Here is a 19,588-nt window from a genome sequence, read left to right on the forward strand (position 1 = left end):
GACAGAATTTTATGCATAAAAACAGTAATAGAGAGAAATAGAAGAAAGACATAAAAGTCATACATTGAAGTACAACGCAAAATTCAGCAAATTTTAATTATTTGCTCTGGAATTTTATCCTATATTCTTATCAAATGGAAAATGTGGAAAGATAAAGGTCTGATTATAAAAAAATACTTAATTTCACACTTCTAACCTCAGTTTTTATTCTTTTAAGATAAGCTCTACATAGCAGAGCACTGGACTGACATTTAAAGAGTAGCCTTAAAAAAAAAAAAAGAGTAGCCTTTTCTGTTTTCAGATCTGGAAGACCTACATTTTACTGATTATGAGGCTGATATGCATCTTAAAAGGGGCAAATAGTACAGTAGGAAAATCTGACTTGGAGCATTGATAATGCCTATTTCTATACTCAAATGACAGGCAACACTTAGCTGTCTTTTTCTACTATCCACACTCAATATATATTTGAAAAAGCTTTGATCAATCTAATTGGGCTTGAATAACAATTTTTAAAAATTTTGTATTTTTTTAAGTCTTTATTTTGTATTTTCCTTTTAAATGGGGGTATTTAGAAGGAACAGCCTGATAGGTGGTCAGTGCCTCACATGAAAATGTCTCGTCCATTTTCATGTATTTCAATTAGTCCCACAGAAGACTTATAATAGTCTGAAGCAGGTCTCTAATGCTATTTCCTGTGGGCTTATTGACCTGAAAAGTAGTATTCAGGGAGATGGCTTATCCTTTCACCACTAAAATCACAGTTGTGGCATTTCAGTAAACTTTCAAGATACCTGGAAAATGTGATAAGAAAAATATCCACATCCTTTCACAGGCAGATAAAAAATACCGGGAAATTATATATTTCCAGTAATAAATAACTATCCTGTGGAAAATTTACTTTCTCTGGCCAGGGCAAAGGCATAATTAAGTGGCATTGTGTTGAGATGAATGCATACTGGTTATTATTACTAGTATAAAAGCTCTACACTAGGAACTTCTGTTTATGAAAGGTAGCCATTAATTTATTTTTAACAAAAGGAAACTAAGAATCAGAGGGGTTAATTTGACCAATCTTGCACAGTCAGGAATTTTCAGAGCTGAGGTTTAGATCGGCATCTTATTCCAATTCCTAAATTTTTTCCACAATGGCATATAATTAGAGGAATTGGTGAGATTAATCGCAGGTTTTTGCTGTTTTTCCCATGAGAACTGTTATCTTGGAAACTTTTCCTAGTCAGTACTTGTTGCTCTCACTATTAGGTCATGATAACATATGCTAGATGTGATTGATATAAATGTATATTACTTCGAAAATTATTCTCTGTCTCGAATTTGTTCTGAACTTAGTTTTGAATCTACTCTAGGTAAATGTTTTTCTGTCTTTCTCTTAATACTGTTTCCTCCTTATGATTTGCTTACTTTCAAACTTTTCTTATCAAATATTTCCTCCATTCATTGATTTTTTTCACTGCTTCTTTTGGTCTGCTAATAATCTTATTAGCCCTCTGATATGTTGCTAAGCTTTGTTGAATCTGTGGGTTGCTAACTTCCTAAGTAAAGTTGAATTATTAGAGTATTCATTTCCAACCATATTCATCCATATTTCTAGATGAATGTAGGTCTCTTAAAGTAAACCTGTCTAAAACTAAAACTATTCTCTTGACATTGTAACCTGAATGTCTCCCTGAATTCTTCAATTGGGTGATAATACAACTGATGACTTAGCCACCAAAGGGTCTTTGTTTTCTTAAAAATTTTCTTGTTTTTCCTAACTCGCATGTGATCAGTCATCAAATTCTATTCATTTTAATTCTAAAATGTATCCCAAATTAATCTCTTATCTGTTATTAAGTGTACTTCTCTTGCTCAAGCCCTCATCATCTTTTTTTGGAGCATAGCGATATCTTCTAAGTTTGAGCCTTTGCTTCCAATAATGCCCCTGCATTGTCATCAGTATTGATTTATAAATGAGGAATACTCTAGATATATCACTGCCAGTAGGTTAAAGTCTGAGATCCAGGAGAGAAACAGGCAATTCAAGAACAATAGTTGGGGACTTTAATATCCCACTTTCAATAAAGGATAGAATAACTAAACAGAAAAATCAGTAAGATAAAGAAGATTTGAACAATATTACCAACCATGAAACATTCTCCAGGATAGACTATATACTAGGTCATAAAACAAGTCTCATTCAGTTTAAAAGGACTAAAATAATAGAAACTATGTTCTCTAACTAGAGTGGAATTAATTAAAAATCAACAGCAGATGGAAATTTGGGAAATTCACAAATATTTGGAAGTTAAAAAACACATTTCTAAGTAACCATGGATCAAAGAAGAAATCATATTGAAAATTAGAAAGTATTTCTAATTAAATGAAAATACAACATATCAAAATTTTTGGAATGCACTCGAGTGTTTTGAGGAAACTTATAGTTATAAATAAACACCAAATTAGAAAAGAAGAAAAATCACCAATTAATAACCTAGATTTTCATTTTAAGAATAGAGAAAAAGAAGAGCAAGCTAAATCCAATGTAAGCTGAAAGAAGGAAATAATAGAGATTAGAGCTGAAATCAATAAAAAGGAAAAGCAGAAAATCACTAGGGAAAATTGATATTGGTTCTTTGAAAAGATCAACAAAATTGATAAACCTTTAGCTAGGGTAACCAAATACAAAGAGAAAAAATATGGATCAAAATCAGGAGTGATAAGATCACCATCAACTCTACATTAACTAAAAGAATTATAAAGGAATTCTGTGAACTACCTCAAGATGATGAAGGTTCAACTCCACAGCCTGGTGTAAGGTCTTTTTGGTCTCACCAGGATACCTTTCCAGCCTTGTTTCCTGCTACTTTGTAACATGAAGTTTATAGCCTAGTCACAAAGAAATACTTGCTGCTCTCTTAATATTCATGATTTTGCATGATTTTATGCTTTTGTATGCATTGCTTTCCTCATCTGGAAAGCCTTTCCCCCCTATCCTTGAGGTTCCCCATGTAAGTAAGCACTTGCAAGTATAGGCAAGTATAGGCATGTATGCATACATATGGATATGTACTTCATACATGTAGCCTGCTGGAGTTTCTTGTGGGTGATTGTTTTCTAAGGGTTGTCTCAGCTTTTTAAAAAATTTTAATTCCAGTATAGTTAACATACAGTATTATATTAGTTTCAGGTGTACAATATAGTGATTCAACGATTCTACACATTTTGCAGTGCTCACCGTGCACTGTATGAAGAACTCAGTGACAAATAGGATGTGAGAGTGTAATAAAATTCTTGGCTTATCTGGGGGATGATACAGATTGGTAAATTTAAGAAGTCAATAAGGAAAGTGGCCATGAATATGGGTCTTAAGGACAACCACTGTAATTTTTCAACCTGCTGAATAAAACTTGATGAATCTAAAGGGAAATATAAAGGCAGAAAAAAAGTAACAAAAGAACAGTATAAATGGAAACTGAAATATGATAGCAGAATTATGTCCTATATAACAATAATTATGATAATTATAAATGCATTTAACTCAACTACAAAATATAAGCTATCAGATGATATTAAAAGACAAAATCAAAGAATATATTGTCTACAAGTGACACACTTAGAACAAAAAGATACAAAAGCTTGAAAACCAAAGCATGGATATGAACCAAAAGGCAGCTGGGGTAACAGTACTATACCTGACAAAATACGATTTAAGGCAAAATATGTATCATAAGGGACAAAGAAGGATCTGTAAGAGGATCAATAGAACAAAAGATATTTTCACTATAAATATGTATGAATCTGTCATTTGTGACACTACAGATAAACCTAGAGGACACTATGCTAAGTAAAATAAGCCAAACACAGAAAGGCAAATATTACATGATCTCAATTATATGTGGACTCTAAAAAAGTCAAGCTGATAGAAGCAGAGAGTAGCAGGGGGTTACCACAAGCCAGGGAGCAAGGTGGTAATGAAAACATGTTGGTCAAAGGTAGAAATGCCAGTTATAAAAGGAATAAATTCTGGAGATACACAGCATGGTGACTATAGTTAACAATACTGCATTGTATACTTGAAATTTGCTAAGGGAGTAAATCTTAAATAGAAAAATGTACAATAATAGTAGGGGATTTCCTGATTTCTAGTTTCATATCATTGCAGTGAAAAAATATAGTATGATTTTTAAAAAAGATTTTATTTATTTATTCATGAGAAACACACACAGAGAGGCAGAGACATAGACAGAGGGAAAAGCAGTCTCCCTGTGGGGAGCCTGATGTGGGACTCGATCATAGGACTCCAAGATCATGACCTGACCAAAAGGTTCAACCACTGAGCTACCCAGGTGCTCCATTTACTATGATTTTAACCTTTAATTTGCTAAGACTTTTTTTTTTTTTTTTTTGTCACCTAACGTATAACCTCTTCTGGGAAATGTTGTTTGTGCATTTGAGAAGAATGTGTATTTTGCTTGACGTTGGATAGAATGTTCTGTATAAGTCTATTAGTTCTATTTGGTATAAGGTACAGTTCAAGCCCACTATTTCCTTATTGATTTTTTTTTTGTCTAGATGATATATTTAATGTTCAAAGTGGGATATTGAAGTCCCCTACTATTGTATGTTTTCTACTTCTCCCTTCAGATCTGTTGTAGTTGCTAACTATATTTAGGTGCTCTGATATTGGGTGCATATGCATTTATAATTGTAATATCCTCTTGATTAACTCTTTTATCATTATATAATGATCTATGCCTGTTGTTACAGTTAAAAAAATTTTTTTTTGAGAGAGAGAGAGAGAGAGAGTGAGAGAAATCACAAGCAGAGGGAAAGGGCAGAGGGAGAAGCAGACTCCCCACTGAGCAGGGAGCCTGATGCAGGGCTGATCCAGGACCTTGAGATCATGACCTGAGCCAAAGGCAGATGCGCAACTGATTGAGGGCCCCCCACCCCCCGCTCCCCGGTACCTCACATTGCTCTTTTAAAAGATTTTCTATCAGTTCTTCTACTTTCAACCATACTCATATTCCTGACTTTGGAGGTAATTGGTGCCTCCACTTCCTGAGCCATTTATAGTTTAGTTTTTGTTTTTGTTTTGTTTTTTAAATATTTTTAAAAGATTTTATTTATTTATTCATGAGAGACAGAGAGAGAGAGAGAGAGAGGCAGAGACACAGGCAGAGGGAGATGCAGGCCCCTTGCAGGGAGCCTGACGTGGGACTCAATCCTGGGACTCCAGGATCATGCTCTGGGCTGAAGGCAGGTGATAAACCATTGAGCCACCCAGGGATCCCCCCATTTATGGTTCTGTGATGTGAAATGGCTGCCTTTAAAAAAATATTTTATTTTTAAGTAATCTCTACATCCAACATGGGGTTTGAACTCACAATCCTGAGATCAGAAGTCACAGTCTCTACTGACTGAGTCAACCAAGTGCCCTTGCAGTGGCCTTCTTCTTGTTTGTTTCCCATTTCAGGCTCAGTTTTCATCTTTATGGTCTTTCATCCACTTTCTGTTTTTTGAAATTTAACTGACATCTCTTATCTGCTATAATGTTCTCTTCTCTTAGTCTTTGTGGATTATGCCTTTTAATTTCTTTTGTGCCTTTTTAGTATTTTAGGAAGAAGTAAAGCTAATGCAAATATTGAAAAAAGTGCTGTTTATCCAGAAGCTTAAAATATGTATTTCTGTCTTATCTACTCAACTAGATTATGAACTTTTTAAAAGCAGAAATTGTTATTTTGAACAGTAAGATTCTGGCATATATCTTCATAGCTCCTGAATTTAGAAAAATGACTTGAATATAGAAATTATTTAATAAACATTACTGGGTTTTTGAAATAGAAAATCTTTTTTTTTCTTTTTTTTTTAAATTTTTTTATTTATTTATGATAGTCACACACAGAGAGAGAGGCAGAGACACAGGCAGAGGGAGAAGCAGGCTCCATGCACTGGGAGCCCGACATGGGATTCGATCCCGGGTCTCCAGGATCACGCCCTGGGCCAAAGGCAGGCGCTAAACCTCTGCGCCACCCAGGGATCCCTGAAATAGAAAATCTAATAACTAATATCTTTATTTTGTATTTCAAAAAATTTATAAATTTCTCAGATTTCCATACCTATCATTTTATTTATCCTCACCATCACCATAGCTGGGGATTGTTATTATCCTATTTCATGGATAGATTATATCTAAATTATTGATCAGATTGATTCAAGTTAATAAAGTATATCTTCACATAATGTGAATGTGTACTCTATATTAGATCAACATGAAATTATACATAGTCAGGTATGTCTATGCCTTTTTCAATGCTTTTATTTTTAGTTCTTGGCACCTCTTACCATCAAACCTTTCAGGCCTATTTGAAGTAATAACCACTCTGTGAAGCCTTAGAAACTCCAGGCATAGTTGGTCAACAACTCCTTTACACTTTTATAGCCGAATAGATAGTGGATAGCATTTGTTTCTGTTTTCATTTTGTATGTGCTGTCCATCTCTACACTGAGTGTTTTTAGAAACTGGACTTTGTCTCATGCATCTTTGTAACTCAGAGCCTAGTATTATGTCTAGTACAATGGCAACCAATTAACTTTTACTGGGTGGATGAATACCTCATTGGTAAATTAAATACTCAGCATCAAGTGGCAAACTTTTCATCAACACAGAGTTCTTCAGTTTGAGTCTTAACCCTATGTTTTTCAGAATATTTTCTAGGTCTTCATAGTTAATTTCTTCCCCTTAAAAAAGAAAACAATAGTAAAAAGTCAAATTTGAAGCTTTAAATCATCATCACCATCATCATATCAACTATTTCTGTGTCGTATCATTCTCAAATATATGATAAAAAGCAATGGAAATATTAAGTGTTGTCTAATTACATAAAATTAGAAAGGAGATTCAGAAATGGAACTTTTTCTTTTTTTTCAGAAATGGAACTTCTTTCTGTTAAAAAGGAGTTCCTTAATATTGGGAACAAGGAACTAATACAGCATGCAGAAAGTTGGTGTTTTAACATCCCACTAAATTAACTGGTGTATTCTGCCAGCATGTAGTATTTGCACTATTGTTTTATTTTTACCTAAATTATGAGCTTGTTCAGATGGTTATATTACCTGTATGTGTAATTTGCCTTGGCATTTTGTTATTCAAACAGTAGAAAATAAAATTATATCACTGAAAAACTCCAAAGAAGATAGGGGTTATTATTTAGGTATTACACTGTGGCTTTTTGAATAAGATGGAGGTAACAATTGATTATAATAATGAATAACATTTAATTTATAAGGCTGTTTCTTTAGTTATATATACATTACCAGTTGAAAGATATATAATGACAGGATTAATATGTCATGCATAGAATAACAGGAAATACTTAAATATAACTTTTCTTAAATATTGAGATTATTTTTATCATGCATCATCATTTCTTCTCACTCACCTAAAACTTCATGTACTTGATCCAGAAGTTCATCCAGTTTAACTCTTCTCTCTTCTGCAAGATAAGACAAAATTCAGATATAGTCCTGCTATGGAACTGTGTCCCCTCAAATTCATATTTTGAAGCCCTAACTTCTGATATGACTATTTGGAGATAAGGTCTTTAAGAGATAACTAAGGTTGTGAGGTCATAAGGGTGAGGCCCTAATCTGACAGGACTGTAAGATACCTCTTTCTCTCTCTGTCTGTATTTCTCCCCCTGTGTCTCTCCCTGTTTTCTCCATCTTTTCTATCTCCATGTCATGAGAAGACACAGTGAGAAGACAGGCTCTGCAATCATGGAAGAGAATCCCCATCAGAAACTGAATCAGCTGGTATCTTGATCTTGGATTTCCCTGTATCCAGAACTGTGAGAAAATATATTTCTGTTGTGTAAGTCACACAGACTACAGTGTTTTGTTATGGCAGCCTGAGTGGACTAAAACAGGTCCCCTACATAAAATTCTTAAACTGTAGGATAAAGTATAAGGACTTACTAGTTGCCTAAAGTCTTTTTTTTCTAATTATTTTCACACTATATAAGCATAAGGTTGAAAAAAGAAAAAAACTAAATATGGTAGATACATCTATTCAATTTTTTTTGTGTTCCTCGTTCGTCAGAATGGAAGAAGAGAAATTATTTTCATTTTTTGTCTTTTATATTAGCTTTATTGAAGTATAATCAGCCAATAAAATTGTAATATATTTAAAGTGTCCATCATGGTGATTTGATATACCTACACATGAAAGGAATCCCCCATCTAGTTAACACATCTATCACCTCACAAATTTGTCTTTTGGTGTGTGTGAGAATATTTACATTTTCTACTCTTAGCAAATTTCAATGATAAATATAGTGTTATCAACCATGCTTTACATTAGGTCCTCTGACCTTACTCATCTTCTAGTAAAGAGTTTATGCCCTATTGCCATTTTGTTAATAATTGCTTTCTAGCTGTTTCACAGTTTCTTTGATCCTTTCTTCTCTCGGGGTCTTCATTTGTAATTTGATTATTTTCTTAGTGGTATGCTTAGATTCTGTTCTCTTTATCTTTTGTGCATCCATTATAGGTTTTTGCTTTGTGGTTACCATGAGGCTTACACAAAACATATTTATAACAGTCTATTTTAAGCTTATAAGAACTTAACTAAGAATGCATACCAAAGGTATACATTTTTACTTTCCCACTCTTTTATAAAGTTTTTATTACAACTTACATCTTTTACCTGTGTGTCCACTAACAAATTAATGTAGTTATAATTTTCAATACTTTTTTAATGTTTACATTAGATTAGTGAATTATACCCTACTATTATATTAGAATATTCTGAAATTAAGTATATATTTTCCTTTACTAGTGAAATTTATATTTTCATATGTTTTCTTATTACTAATTAGCATCCTTTTGTTTCAGTTTAAAGAAGTTTCTTTTTTTTTGTGAAGAAGTTTCTTTAGCATTTCTTGCAAGGCTACTCTAGTAGTGATGGACTCCTTCAGCTTCTGCTTGTCTGGAAAACTCTTTTAAAATAATTTATTTATTTATTTATTTATTTGATATATTATATATATTATAATATATATATATATATATATATATATAGAGAGAGAGAGAGAGAGAGAGAGAGAGAGAGAGAGAGAAAGCAGCGGAGGAGCAGAGGGAGAGGAACAGAGTCCACACTGAGTGTGGAGCCTGACACAGGGCTTGATCTCACAACCCTGAGATCATGACCTGAGCAGAAATCAAGAATCAGGAACTTAACTGAGCCACCCAGGTGATCCTGGAAAACTCTCTCTTTCAATTCTGAAGGACCACTTCACCGAGTATCCTTGGTTGGCAGCTTTTTCTTCTCATACTTTGGATATATAATGCCACTCCTCTTCTGGTCTGCAAAGTTTCTACTGAAAAATCTGTTGATAGTCTTATGGGGATTTTCTTGTATATAACACGTTTTTTTCTTTCTACATTTAAGACTTCCTTTTTGCCTGTAGCTTTTAACAATTTAATTATAATGTATCTTAGTGTGGCTAACTTTGTTTCCTCTTATTTGACACTATCTGAGCTTCCTGTATCTTCATGTCTGTTTCTTTCCTCAGGTTAAGTAAGTTTCCAGGCATTACTTCTTTGAATAAGCTTTCTGTCCCTTTCTCTCTTTCTTTTCTTTCTGGGACTCCTACAGTGTTAACATTGGTTCACTTTCTGGTAGCCCATTAATCTTATGAGCTATCTTCACTCTTTTTCACTCTTTCTCTTTTTGCTCCTCTGTTTGGATAAATTCCATGGCTCTGTATTTGAGTTTGCTGATTCTTGCTTCCACTGTATCTAGTCTGATGCCTAATCCCTCTACTGAATTTTTCATTTCAGTTATTTTATTCTTCAGCTCTGGGATTTCTGTTTGGTACTTTCTTATGTTTTCTATCTTTTTGTTGAAATCCTCACTTTGTTCATGACTTGTTTTCTTGACCTCAATGAACATCATTTTTTTATGATTGTTGTTTTGAACTCTCTATCAGGTAAATCACTTATCTCCATTTCATTAGGTCTGTTTCTGGAGTTTTATCTTGTCCTTTTGTTTGGAAGATATTCCTTTGCATCTTCATTTTTCTTGACTCTTTTTACTGGTTTCTGTACGTTATATAAAAGAGCTACCTCTTTTATTCTTAAAAAGATTTTTAGGCTTTCATTTGAATTCCAGTTAGTTAAAATAAAGTGTAATATTAGTTTCAGGTGTAGAATTTAGTGATTCCATACTTTCATACATCATCCTATGCTCATCACAACAAGTACACTCCTTAATCCTCATTACCTATTTGACCCATCCCCTCACTCCCCTTCCCTCTAGTAATCATCAGTTTGTTCTCTTAAGAGTCTATTTCTTAATTTCTCTCTCTCTCTCTCCTTCTAATTTTTCTCCCTTCACTGTTTTGTTTCTTAAATCCCATAAATGAGTGAAATCATATGGCATTGTTTTTATCTGACTTATTTCACTTATTATACTCTCTAGCTCCATTTATATTGTTGCAAATGACAAGATTTAATTCTTTTTATGGATGAGTAATATTCCATTACTTACATGTGTGTATGTGTATATATACACACACACATATATTATATATATTTTAAGATACATAAAAAAATTTTATTTGTTTATTCAAGATAGAGAGACAGAGAGAGGCAGAGACACCGGCAGAGGGAGAAGCAGGCTCCATTCAGGGAGCCCAATGCAGGACTCGATCCCAGCACCTGGGGGTCACAACTTGAGCTAAAGACAGAAGTTCAACTGCTGAGCCACTCAGGGATCCCTCAGGTGTAAGGTTCTATTTTTTAACTTAAAAACCTCTACTAACTCTTTACTGTACAAAGGTTAAGATCCCAGGCTCTTCATCATGGTCTCCAAAGCAGTACGGCCTTCATCCCAGATTTCTCCCTTTCTGCACATAGCTCTATTCCCTTTTATATGAATATCACAGTTCTCCATTCTCCTTAAAAGAGAAGTTAAGCAAAATATAGTCTATGCCTTATTTTTCTTTTAAGATCTGAAGATCACTGTGCAAAGGACTGTCAGGATCAACCCTGCTTTATAACTCTGTGATCTGTATATGTCCCTGAGCTCTGTCATAAGTCTGACTTATGACATATATATATATACATACATGTATATGTATACCACATCTTCTTTATCCATTCATCAATCAATGTCTTAACAGAGTGGTCTCATGTAGGAGATAAACCTTATTGTTCAGCTTAGTCTGAGCTCCTTATTGTCTCAAACCTTTGTGATTATCTAAGCTGCCTTCTTTGTTTTCAGCAGCTACAGCAGTTGAGGGTGTGCCAATTCTTGTCAGTATCCCAAATGGAGGATCTCAGTCAACACCTAGATGTAGGCTGATTTTTTTCATTTTTAACTCATCAACTATTTGCTGGATGCCTACTTATATGCCAGGCCCTATTTTCAGTGCTGGCAATACAAAGCAAATAATACAAAGTCTCTGCTTCTGTGGCAGCAATTGCTAATGTCAAAGCAACCAGTGGGTTATGAATGACTTCAGATTAAACAATAGAGCATTGCATTAGAGCAGAAATTTGTTTAAAGTGCTTTTACTGTCTCTCTGTTCCTTGGATCTCTTTGGTTTATTACTGTATCTTTGTTTCTTTGGTTATATATTTAAAACTCAGTACTTGGTACCTTTACTGAACAGAAGCAATAATATTTATTTTGAGATATTCAGCTGGGGCCATATTCCAATTCCAATAGGAGTTTTATATAATCTTACTTGGCTCATATATTACAGACAGAGTTGTGAAAAAGGGTTAGAATTGAAAAAAAATAGGAGATTACTTTTTTGACAAGCAGAAAGTCTTGATTTCAAGCATTCATCAGATCATATTAGGTAAGCTTAGGTAAACCAACACTTCTAAGATGCTTATCAAACTACTAATCAGTCTACAGAATTATTTCAAGAAGCTAACGATGTTAAGATGTTCAAGACACTAAGAGTTTTATAGAGTGCTTTGATCAGATGATGTTGCTAATAATCATGCCAAAAAGTACTAATCTCACATAAATTTACTAATATATATTTTTCTTTATATCATAAAGGTTAGCTATTTCAGCAAGTTAACTGTAGGGGGGATTGCTTATTTAAAATTAAGATTCATGGGCTACTTGATCATAGTCTTGAGGAAGTGGGTAATATCTGTGTAATTTAAAATTTGATACCTATGAGTTTATTTAATGCAATTGTTAGATATATGTTATATATATTTTGCAACAGTACAAATAGCATTTAATAGTTTCCAGCACTCTTCTACCCCATTTCTTTTTGTTGCCTTCTGAATTCCTTTATAAATTTCTCTTCCACCCCTCAAATATAATTTTCTGTTTTATTTTTTAATATTTACTTGATCCCAGCACTGACTGTCATCTCATTTTAATATTCTCTGGCATATGAACTCTGTAAGCAGCAACATGAGCAATTACTGATGTTTTATCTAAGATCAATATTGAGACAATATATCTCCACTCTTTAGCATTGGATCTATATAAACTTCTGGCTTTTCCCATGAAATTAATATGTTTGAGAGGTTTCCACAAAAAAATAAAAATTTCCTTTCACTGTGTACTTGAAATGCTCACCATCAATTGACAGGTGACTGCATAATTCCTCCATTTCTTCCTCTTCAAGTGAGAATCCCATGTTTTCAAGAGCATCATCTAGTTTATTGACATTAACCTTTACTCCTTAAGAAAGAAAGACATAAGAATAAAATAAATTTGTATTTATGCCAAAGAGGGAAAAAATGTTTGGTCATATAAATTGACCAACAGAAACAGGAAGTAAAAAGCAATGTCACCATAAAGCTCTTGGAATGATCAAAATATTAGTTAAGGATTAGGAGTGGAAAAGTTCTCCCTATCAATTTTCCAGAAAACACAACCACAGCAGTTTCTAGGGTGAGTTTACCCAGAAGAAAGAGAAAACCAGGCAAGACAGATGAGTTATAGCCAAAGAGACAACCAATACACAATTTACCAATAAATAAGACTTCAAATTTGCTACAATGACAAAATAGCATAGGCAATTTTCCCAAATATGATTGTATACAACTGAGAATGCTAGCTAATCTAATAATTGAGAAATAAGATTTGAGAATAGTAAATGCAAAAGCTGAAATGAAGATGTTTTCTCTTTCCCAGCATGCTTCTCACTCACCTCTGTATGTCTTCACTCCATCCATCAATCTATTTTTATACCCCTTTATATGATCTGTAACATAATGTTTAATTTAGTTTACCAAGAAGTGGAAATTGAGAAAGATAGTAATATTTAGATATTTGTAGATTTTATAAGTTATTATGTTATAATCCAAAGAAGGAAGCAAAGGAATGACTAAGATTCTCAGGGTAACTATCCATTCTCTGGCATCAGATATACTATTGGTGGAACTCCAACACATTGAAACAGATTTTTTCTTTTCTTTTCTTTTTTCTTTTTCTAAAGTGTCCTTCTTTCCTTTCTACAACTGTTTTATCACCTTTTCCATATCTTTAGCTTTAGACTTGCTGTAGATGCTGGATCCAACATTTGAAAATGTTTATCCATAACAGGAATATTCCAGAGAGAACACTACTCTCAAATTAAGACTTAAATGGTAAGGACAGAATATTTTATGCCAGAAGTGGCTCTTTCTACATTTACTTTTCTCTTAATTTTTAAAAAAGATTTTATTTATTTATTCATGACAGAGAGAGAGAGAGAGAGAGAGAGGCAGGGTGAGAAGCAGGCCCCATGCAGGGAGCCTGATGGGGGACTCCATCCCGGGACTCCAGGACCACGCCCTGGGCCAAAGGCAGGGTGCTAAACTGCTGAGCCACCCAGGGATCCCCAAGTTTGATAAGTTCTTTATAGATTTTGGATACTAGCCCTTTATCTGATATATTATTTGCAAATATCTTCTCTGATTCCATAGGTTGGCTTTTATTTTTGTTTATTGTTTCATTTGCTAGGGAGAAGCATTTAATCTTGATGAAGTCCCAATAGTTCATTTTTGCTTTTGTTTCCCTAGCCTCTGGAGACGTCTAGTAGGAAGCTGCTGTGGGTTAGGTCAAAGAGATTGTTGCCTTTGTTCTCCTTTAGGATTTTGATGGATTACTGTCTCACTTTGAGTTTATTTTTGTGTATGGTGTAAGAAAGTGGTCCAGTTTCATTCTTCTGCAAACTTCCAAACTCATTCTATGAGGCCAGCATTACCCTGATCCCAAAACCAAACACCCCACTAAAAAGGAGGATAATAGACCAATATCCCTTTTTGAACATGAATGCAAAAATTCTCAAGATACTAGCTAATTGGATCCAACAGTACGTTAAAAGGATTATTCACCATGACCAAGTGGGATTTACTCCTGGGCTGCAGAGGTGGTTCAACATCCACAAATGAATCAATGTGATATGCTGCATTAACAAAAGAAAGGATAAGAACTATATGATCCTCTCAATAGATGCAGAAAAAGCATTTGACAAAATACAGCATCCTTTCTTGATAAAAACCCTAAAGAAAGTAGGGATAGAAGGAACATTTTTCAACATCATAAAGGCCATATGTGAAAGACCCACAGCGAATATCATCCTCAATGGGGAAAAACAGAACTTTCCCCCTAAGGTCAGGAACATGATAGGGATGTCCACTCTCTTCACTGTTGTTCAACATAGTACTGGTAGTCCTAGTCTCAGCAATCAGTCAACAAAAAGAAATAAAAGGCATATAGGCTGGCAAAGGAGTCAAACTTCCACTCTTTGCACTCTGATTTTTGTTATTTCTTCCTTCTGCTAAATTCAAGCTTAATTATTCTTTTTTTCTAGTTTCTTTAGAGATAAACTAAGATAGCTTATTTGTGATCTAATTTCCTGACATATTTATTTATTATTTTATTTAAAAAAATTTTTTTAAATACCTTTTTTGGGAAAGCTTTTATTTATTTATTTATTCATGAGAGACATACACACACTCACAGAGGCAGAGACACAGGCAGAGGGAGAAGCAGGCTCCATGCAGGGAGCCTGACACAGGACTCAATCCCAGGTCTCCAGGATCAGGCCCTGGGCTGAAGGTGTCGCTAAGCTGCTGAGCCAGTGGGGCCTGCCCTATTCATCACTTTAAACTTCTCCAACAGAACTGCTTTTAAGGCATCCCATAGGTTTTGGTATGCTGTATTTCCATTTTCATTTGTTTCAAGGTATTCTTTGATTTCCCTTTGATTTCTTTGACCCATTGGTTCACCAAGAGTATGTTGTTTAGTTTCCACATATTTGTAGATTTTCCAATTTTCCTCATGTTGATTTCTAGTTTCATACCATTGTCTTTGGATAATGAACTTATTTCACTATTGAAAGCAGGGCATTGAAGTTCCCTACTATTATTGTATTGTCTATTTCTCCCTTCGATCTGTTAGTATTTACTTAATATATTTGGATACTCTGATGGTGAGCTTGTATATATTTATGATTATTATATAATCTTAATGATTTTACCACCTTATCATTATATAATGACTTTGTCTCTTGTTACCATTTTTGGTTTAAAATCTAGTTTGTCTGATAAAATCATAGCTATCCCCACTTTCTTTTGGTTTCCACTCACATGAAATGCCTTTTTCCATCTCTTCACTTTGAGTCTATGTGTTTCCTTAAAGCTGAAGTGAGTCTCTTATAGGCAGCATATAGTTGGATCTTGTTTTTAAACATCCAATTACTTTTGATTGGTGATTTCAATCCATTCACATTTAGAGTAATTATTGGTATGCAAGGACTTACTAATGCCATCTTATTCATTGCTTTCTGGCTTATTCATTGTTTCTTTTCACCTCTGTTTCTGCCTACCTTTGTAAATTGGTAAGTTTCGGTGGTGCTGTCCTCTGATTCCCTTCTTTTTATCTTTTAAATTAATCTAAGTTTAATTTAGATTTTTGCTTTGTTACGACACCACAGGTTTACAGAAAATATCTTATAGATAAAATAGTTCACTCTAGGCTTATAGCAACTTACTTCAATCACCTACAAAGGCTTCACCATTATACTTCTCCCTTTCACATCACTGATGCCACAATTTACCTATTTTTAATATGCATATTTGTTAACAATTTATAGTAGCTCTAGTTATTTTTACTACTTTTCTTTTAACCTTTATGCTATAGTTGAGTGATTAACATACCATCCTATTGTAGAATTAAAGTTTTCTAAGTCTAACATATTTTCCACCTTTACCAATATGTTGTATACCTTTGTATGTTTTCATGTCACTGGTTAGCGTCTTTTCATTTAAGCTTAATAACTCCTTTAAGTATTTCTTGCAAGACAGGTCTATTATTGGTGAACTCCCTCAGCTTTTGTTTGTCTGGGAAAGCCTGTATTCCTCTTTCATATGTAAAGGATAACTTTGCTGGAAAAGTATTCTTGGCTGGCAAGTTTTATCTTTCAATGCTTTGAATCTGTGATTAAACTCTGCAGAGTTTCTGCTGAGAAATTTGTTGATAGTATATAGTAGGGGTTCCTTTCTAGGTTACATTTGCTTTTTCCTCTTTTCTTTAGGATTTTTTAGCATTAATTTTTAAAATTGAGATATAATTGACATATAACATAGTAGTTTCAGGTTTACAACATAATAATTTTATATTTGTATATATTGTAAAGTGATCACAGTTAAGTCTAGTTAATATTATTGATTTTTGACAGTTTCAAAATAAGATGTCTTGGAGAAACTCTTTTTCCATTGAGATAATAGGGTGATCTATTAGCTTTGTGGACTTTTACATCGAGCTCTTTCTCCAGGTTTGGGAAGTTCTCAGCTCTTCCTTCCTTCCTTTCTTTTTAAAGATTTAAAATATTTATTTATTTATTTAGCAAGAACAGTGCAAGTTGGGGGGAGGGGCAGCAGGAGAGGAGGAAGAGAAATTTTTTTTAAAGATTTTATTTATTTATTTATGAGAAAAAGAAAGAGAGAGAGAGAGAGAGAGGCAGAGACACAGGCAGAGGGAGAAGCAGGCTCCATGCAGGGAGCCTGACATGGGACTCGATCCCAGGTCTCCAGGATCATGCCTGGGGCCAAAGGCAGGTGCTCAACCGCTGAGCCACCCAAGGATCCCCAGGAGGAAGAGAATCTTAAGCAGACTCCAGGCAGAACCCGATTCAGGGCTTGATCTCACGACTGAGATCATGACCAGAGCCCAAATCAAGAGTGTGACATTTAAGTTACCTAAGTACCCTCAGCTATTAAATAAATTCTCTGTCCCATTTTCCCTTTTTTTTCTCCTTCTGGAGACTGATTATTCTAATGTTTGTCTTTTGATTAGAATTCTGTAGCTCAAATAGGCTTTCTCTGCTTTTAAAATTTCTTTCTTTTCTTCTATATTATTTCAAAATTTCTATTCTCTAGATCATGTATTCTTTCTTGCATCTTGTATGCCCTGCTACTGATGCATTCAATTGCATTCTTCATCTCACTCACTTAATTTTTCAGCTCCAGAATTACTGTTTGGTTCTTTTTCATAATTTCAATTTCTTTGGTAAAGAACTCATTTTGTTCATACATTTTATTCCTGATGGCATTGAATTTTCTTTCTTTTTTTTTTAAATTTTATTTATTTATTCATGAGAGACACACAGAGAGAGAGGCAGAGACACAGGCAGAGGGAGAAGCAGGATCCAGGCAGGGAGCCTGACGTGGGACTAGAACCTGGGACTCCAGGACCACGCCCCGGGCTGAAGGCAGGCGCTCAACTGCTGAGCCATCCAGGTGTCCCTGAATTTTCTTTCTGAGTTTTCTTGTAGCTCACTGAGTTTCTTCAAAACAATTATTTTGAATTCTTTATCCATTAGATCTTAATATGCATGCCTTTGAGCTCAGTTGGAGAATTATAATTTTCTTTTGGTGATGTCATATTTCTTTGATTTTAAATATTCCTTGTAGTTATGTGTTGCTGCTTTTGCATTTTTTTATAAAGGTTTATCTATTTATTTCAGAGAGAGAGAGAGAGAGCAGGGGAAGGGGCAGAAGAAGAAGGAGAAAGAATTCTCTGGCATACTCTCTACTGAGTACAGAGCCCCTTGTGGGCCTCAGTCCCAGGACTCTGACATCATGACCTGAGCTGAAATCCAGAACTGGCTGCTTAACTCACTAAGCCACCCAGATGCCTCGCTTCTATTGCATTTGAAGTTAAGTAGGTAACTTAACTTTTTGCCTAGTGCTTTCAGATGGAGTGTTATATTCTATGGTGCTGTTATTATGAATTTTTCCTTTGTCTTTGTGAAGGTATGCTTCCTTCACTCTTCTTGTTCATTTTGTAGCTAAATTTAATTTTAACTTTCCCAATATTTATCTTATTTTTATTTTTTAATTTGAGCATAGTTGATACATGTTACATTAGTTTCTGGTATATAACATAGTGATTCAATACTTTATGATACACACTACAGTGTAGCTACCATCTGTCACCATGCAACACTATTATAATACCACTGACTAAATTCTCTGTGCTGTACTTATGACTCATTCACTTCATAACTGGATGCCTGTATCTCCAGTTACAGTTCATTTCATAACAGGATGCCTGCATCTCCAGTTATCTTCTCCTCATCCAGTTTGCCCATCTCCCACTTTCCCCACCTCTGGCAACCATGTTTGTTCTCTGTATTTATAGGTCTGATTCTGCTTTTTGTTTATTTGTTTAATATTTTCTTTTTGGATTCACATATGAGTGAAATCAAATGGTATTTCTTTCTCTGTCTGACTTTTTTCACTTAGCATAATACCCTCTAGGTCCATCCATGTTATTACAAATGCAAAGATCTGGGTAGCCTGGGTGGCTCAGTGGTTTAGCACCACCTTCAGCCCAGGGTGTGATCCTGGAGACCCAGGATTGAGTCCCACGTCGGGCTCCCTGCATGGAGCCTGCTTCTCCCTCTGCCTGTGTCTCTGCCTCTCTCTGTGTCTCTCATGGATAAATAAATAAAAATAAAAAACCCCCAAACAAATGGAAAGATCTCATTTTTTTTTTTTAGAAAGATCTCATTTTTAATAGCTGAGTAATATTCCATTGTGTATGTGTATATATATATATATATATATATATATATATCACATCTTTATTCATTCATCTATTGATGGACACTTGGGCTGTTTCTATATCTGGGTTATTGTAAATAATGCTGCGATAAACAGGGGTACACATATCTTTTCAAATTAGTGTTTGTATTTCTTTGGGTAAATATCCAGTGGTGGAATTACTGGATCATATGGTATTTCTCCTTTGAACTTTTTGAGGAACTTCCATATGTTTTCCACCATGGCTGCATCATTTACATTCCCACCAATAGTGCATGAGGGTTCCATTTTCTGCATGTCCTTGTCAACACTTGTTATTTCTTGTCTTTTTGATTCTAGCCATTCTGACAGGTATAAGGTAATATCTCAGGGAAATGCAAATCAGAACCACAGTGAGATGTTACCTTATACTGTCAGAGTGCCTTTGAGGCCAAATTTTAAGCCTTTGTATTTTTTTCTGGTTCTTAGAATTCACCAGGTTGGCTACTGAAAACTTTTGTTTTCCACTAGG

At 34.5% G+C, this 19,588-nt stretch overlaps 1 protein-coding gene across 2 annotated transcripts in view; it reads right to left on the reverse strand.

The window, feature by feature from the left end:
• Window positions 1–6,301: 6,301 nt before the first annotated feature.
• Window positions 6,302–19,588, reverse strand: part of LOC144286877 (uncharacterized) — a 63,479-nt gene continuing 50,192 nt past the window's right edge. The window contains exons 6-10 of one of the 2 annotated variants that reach the window (XM_077853948.1): window positions 13,194–13,247; window positions 12,617–12,721; window positions 9,242–9,366; window positions 7,443–7,496; window positions 6,674–6,741 (exon numbers count right to left, since the gene is read on the reverse strand). In XM_077853948.1, coding sequence (XP_077710074.1) covers window positions 9,296–9,366; window positions 12,617–12,721; window positions 13,194–13,247 — 230 coding nt within the window. In that variant the 3' untranslated portion in view covers window positions 6,674–6,741; window positions 7,443–7,496; window positions 9,242–9,295. Of the gene's footprint in view, window positions 6,742–7,442; window positions 7,497–9,241; window positions 9,367–12,616; window positions 12,722–13,193; window positions 13,248–19,588 lie in introns of both variants that reach the window. The other variant, XM_077853946.1, reaches the window with a different exon arrangement.

The sequence above is a fragment of the Canis aureus genome, chromosome 16 (assembly GCF_053574225.1).
Source record: "Canis aureus isolate CA01 chromosome 16, VMU_Caureus_v.1.0, whole genome shotgun sequence".
NCBI classification, from domain to species: Eukaryota; Metazoa; Chordata; class Mammalia; order Carnivora; family Canidae; genus Canis; species Canis aureus.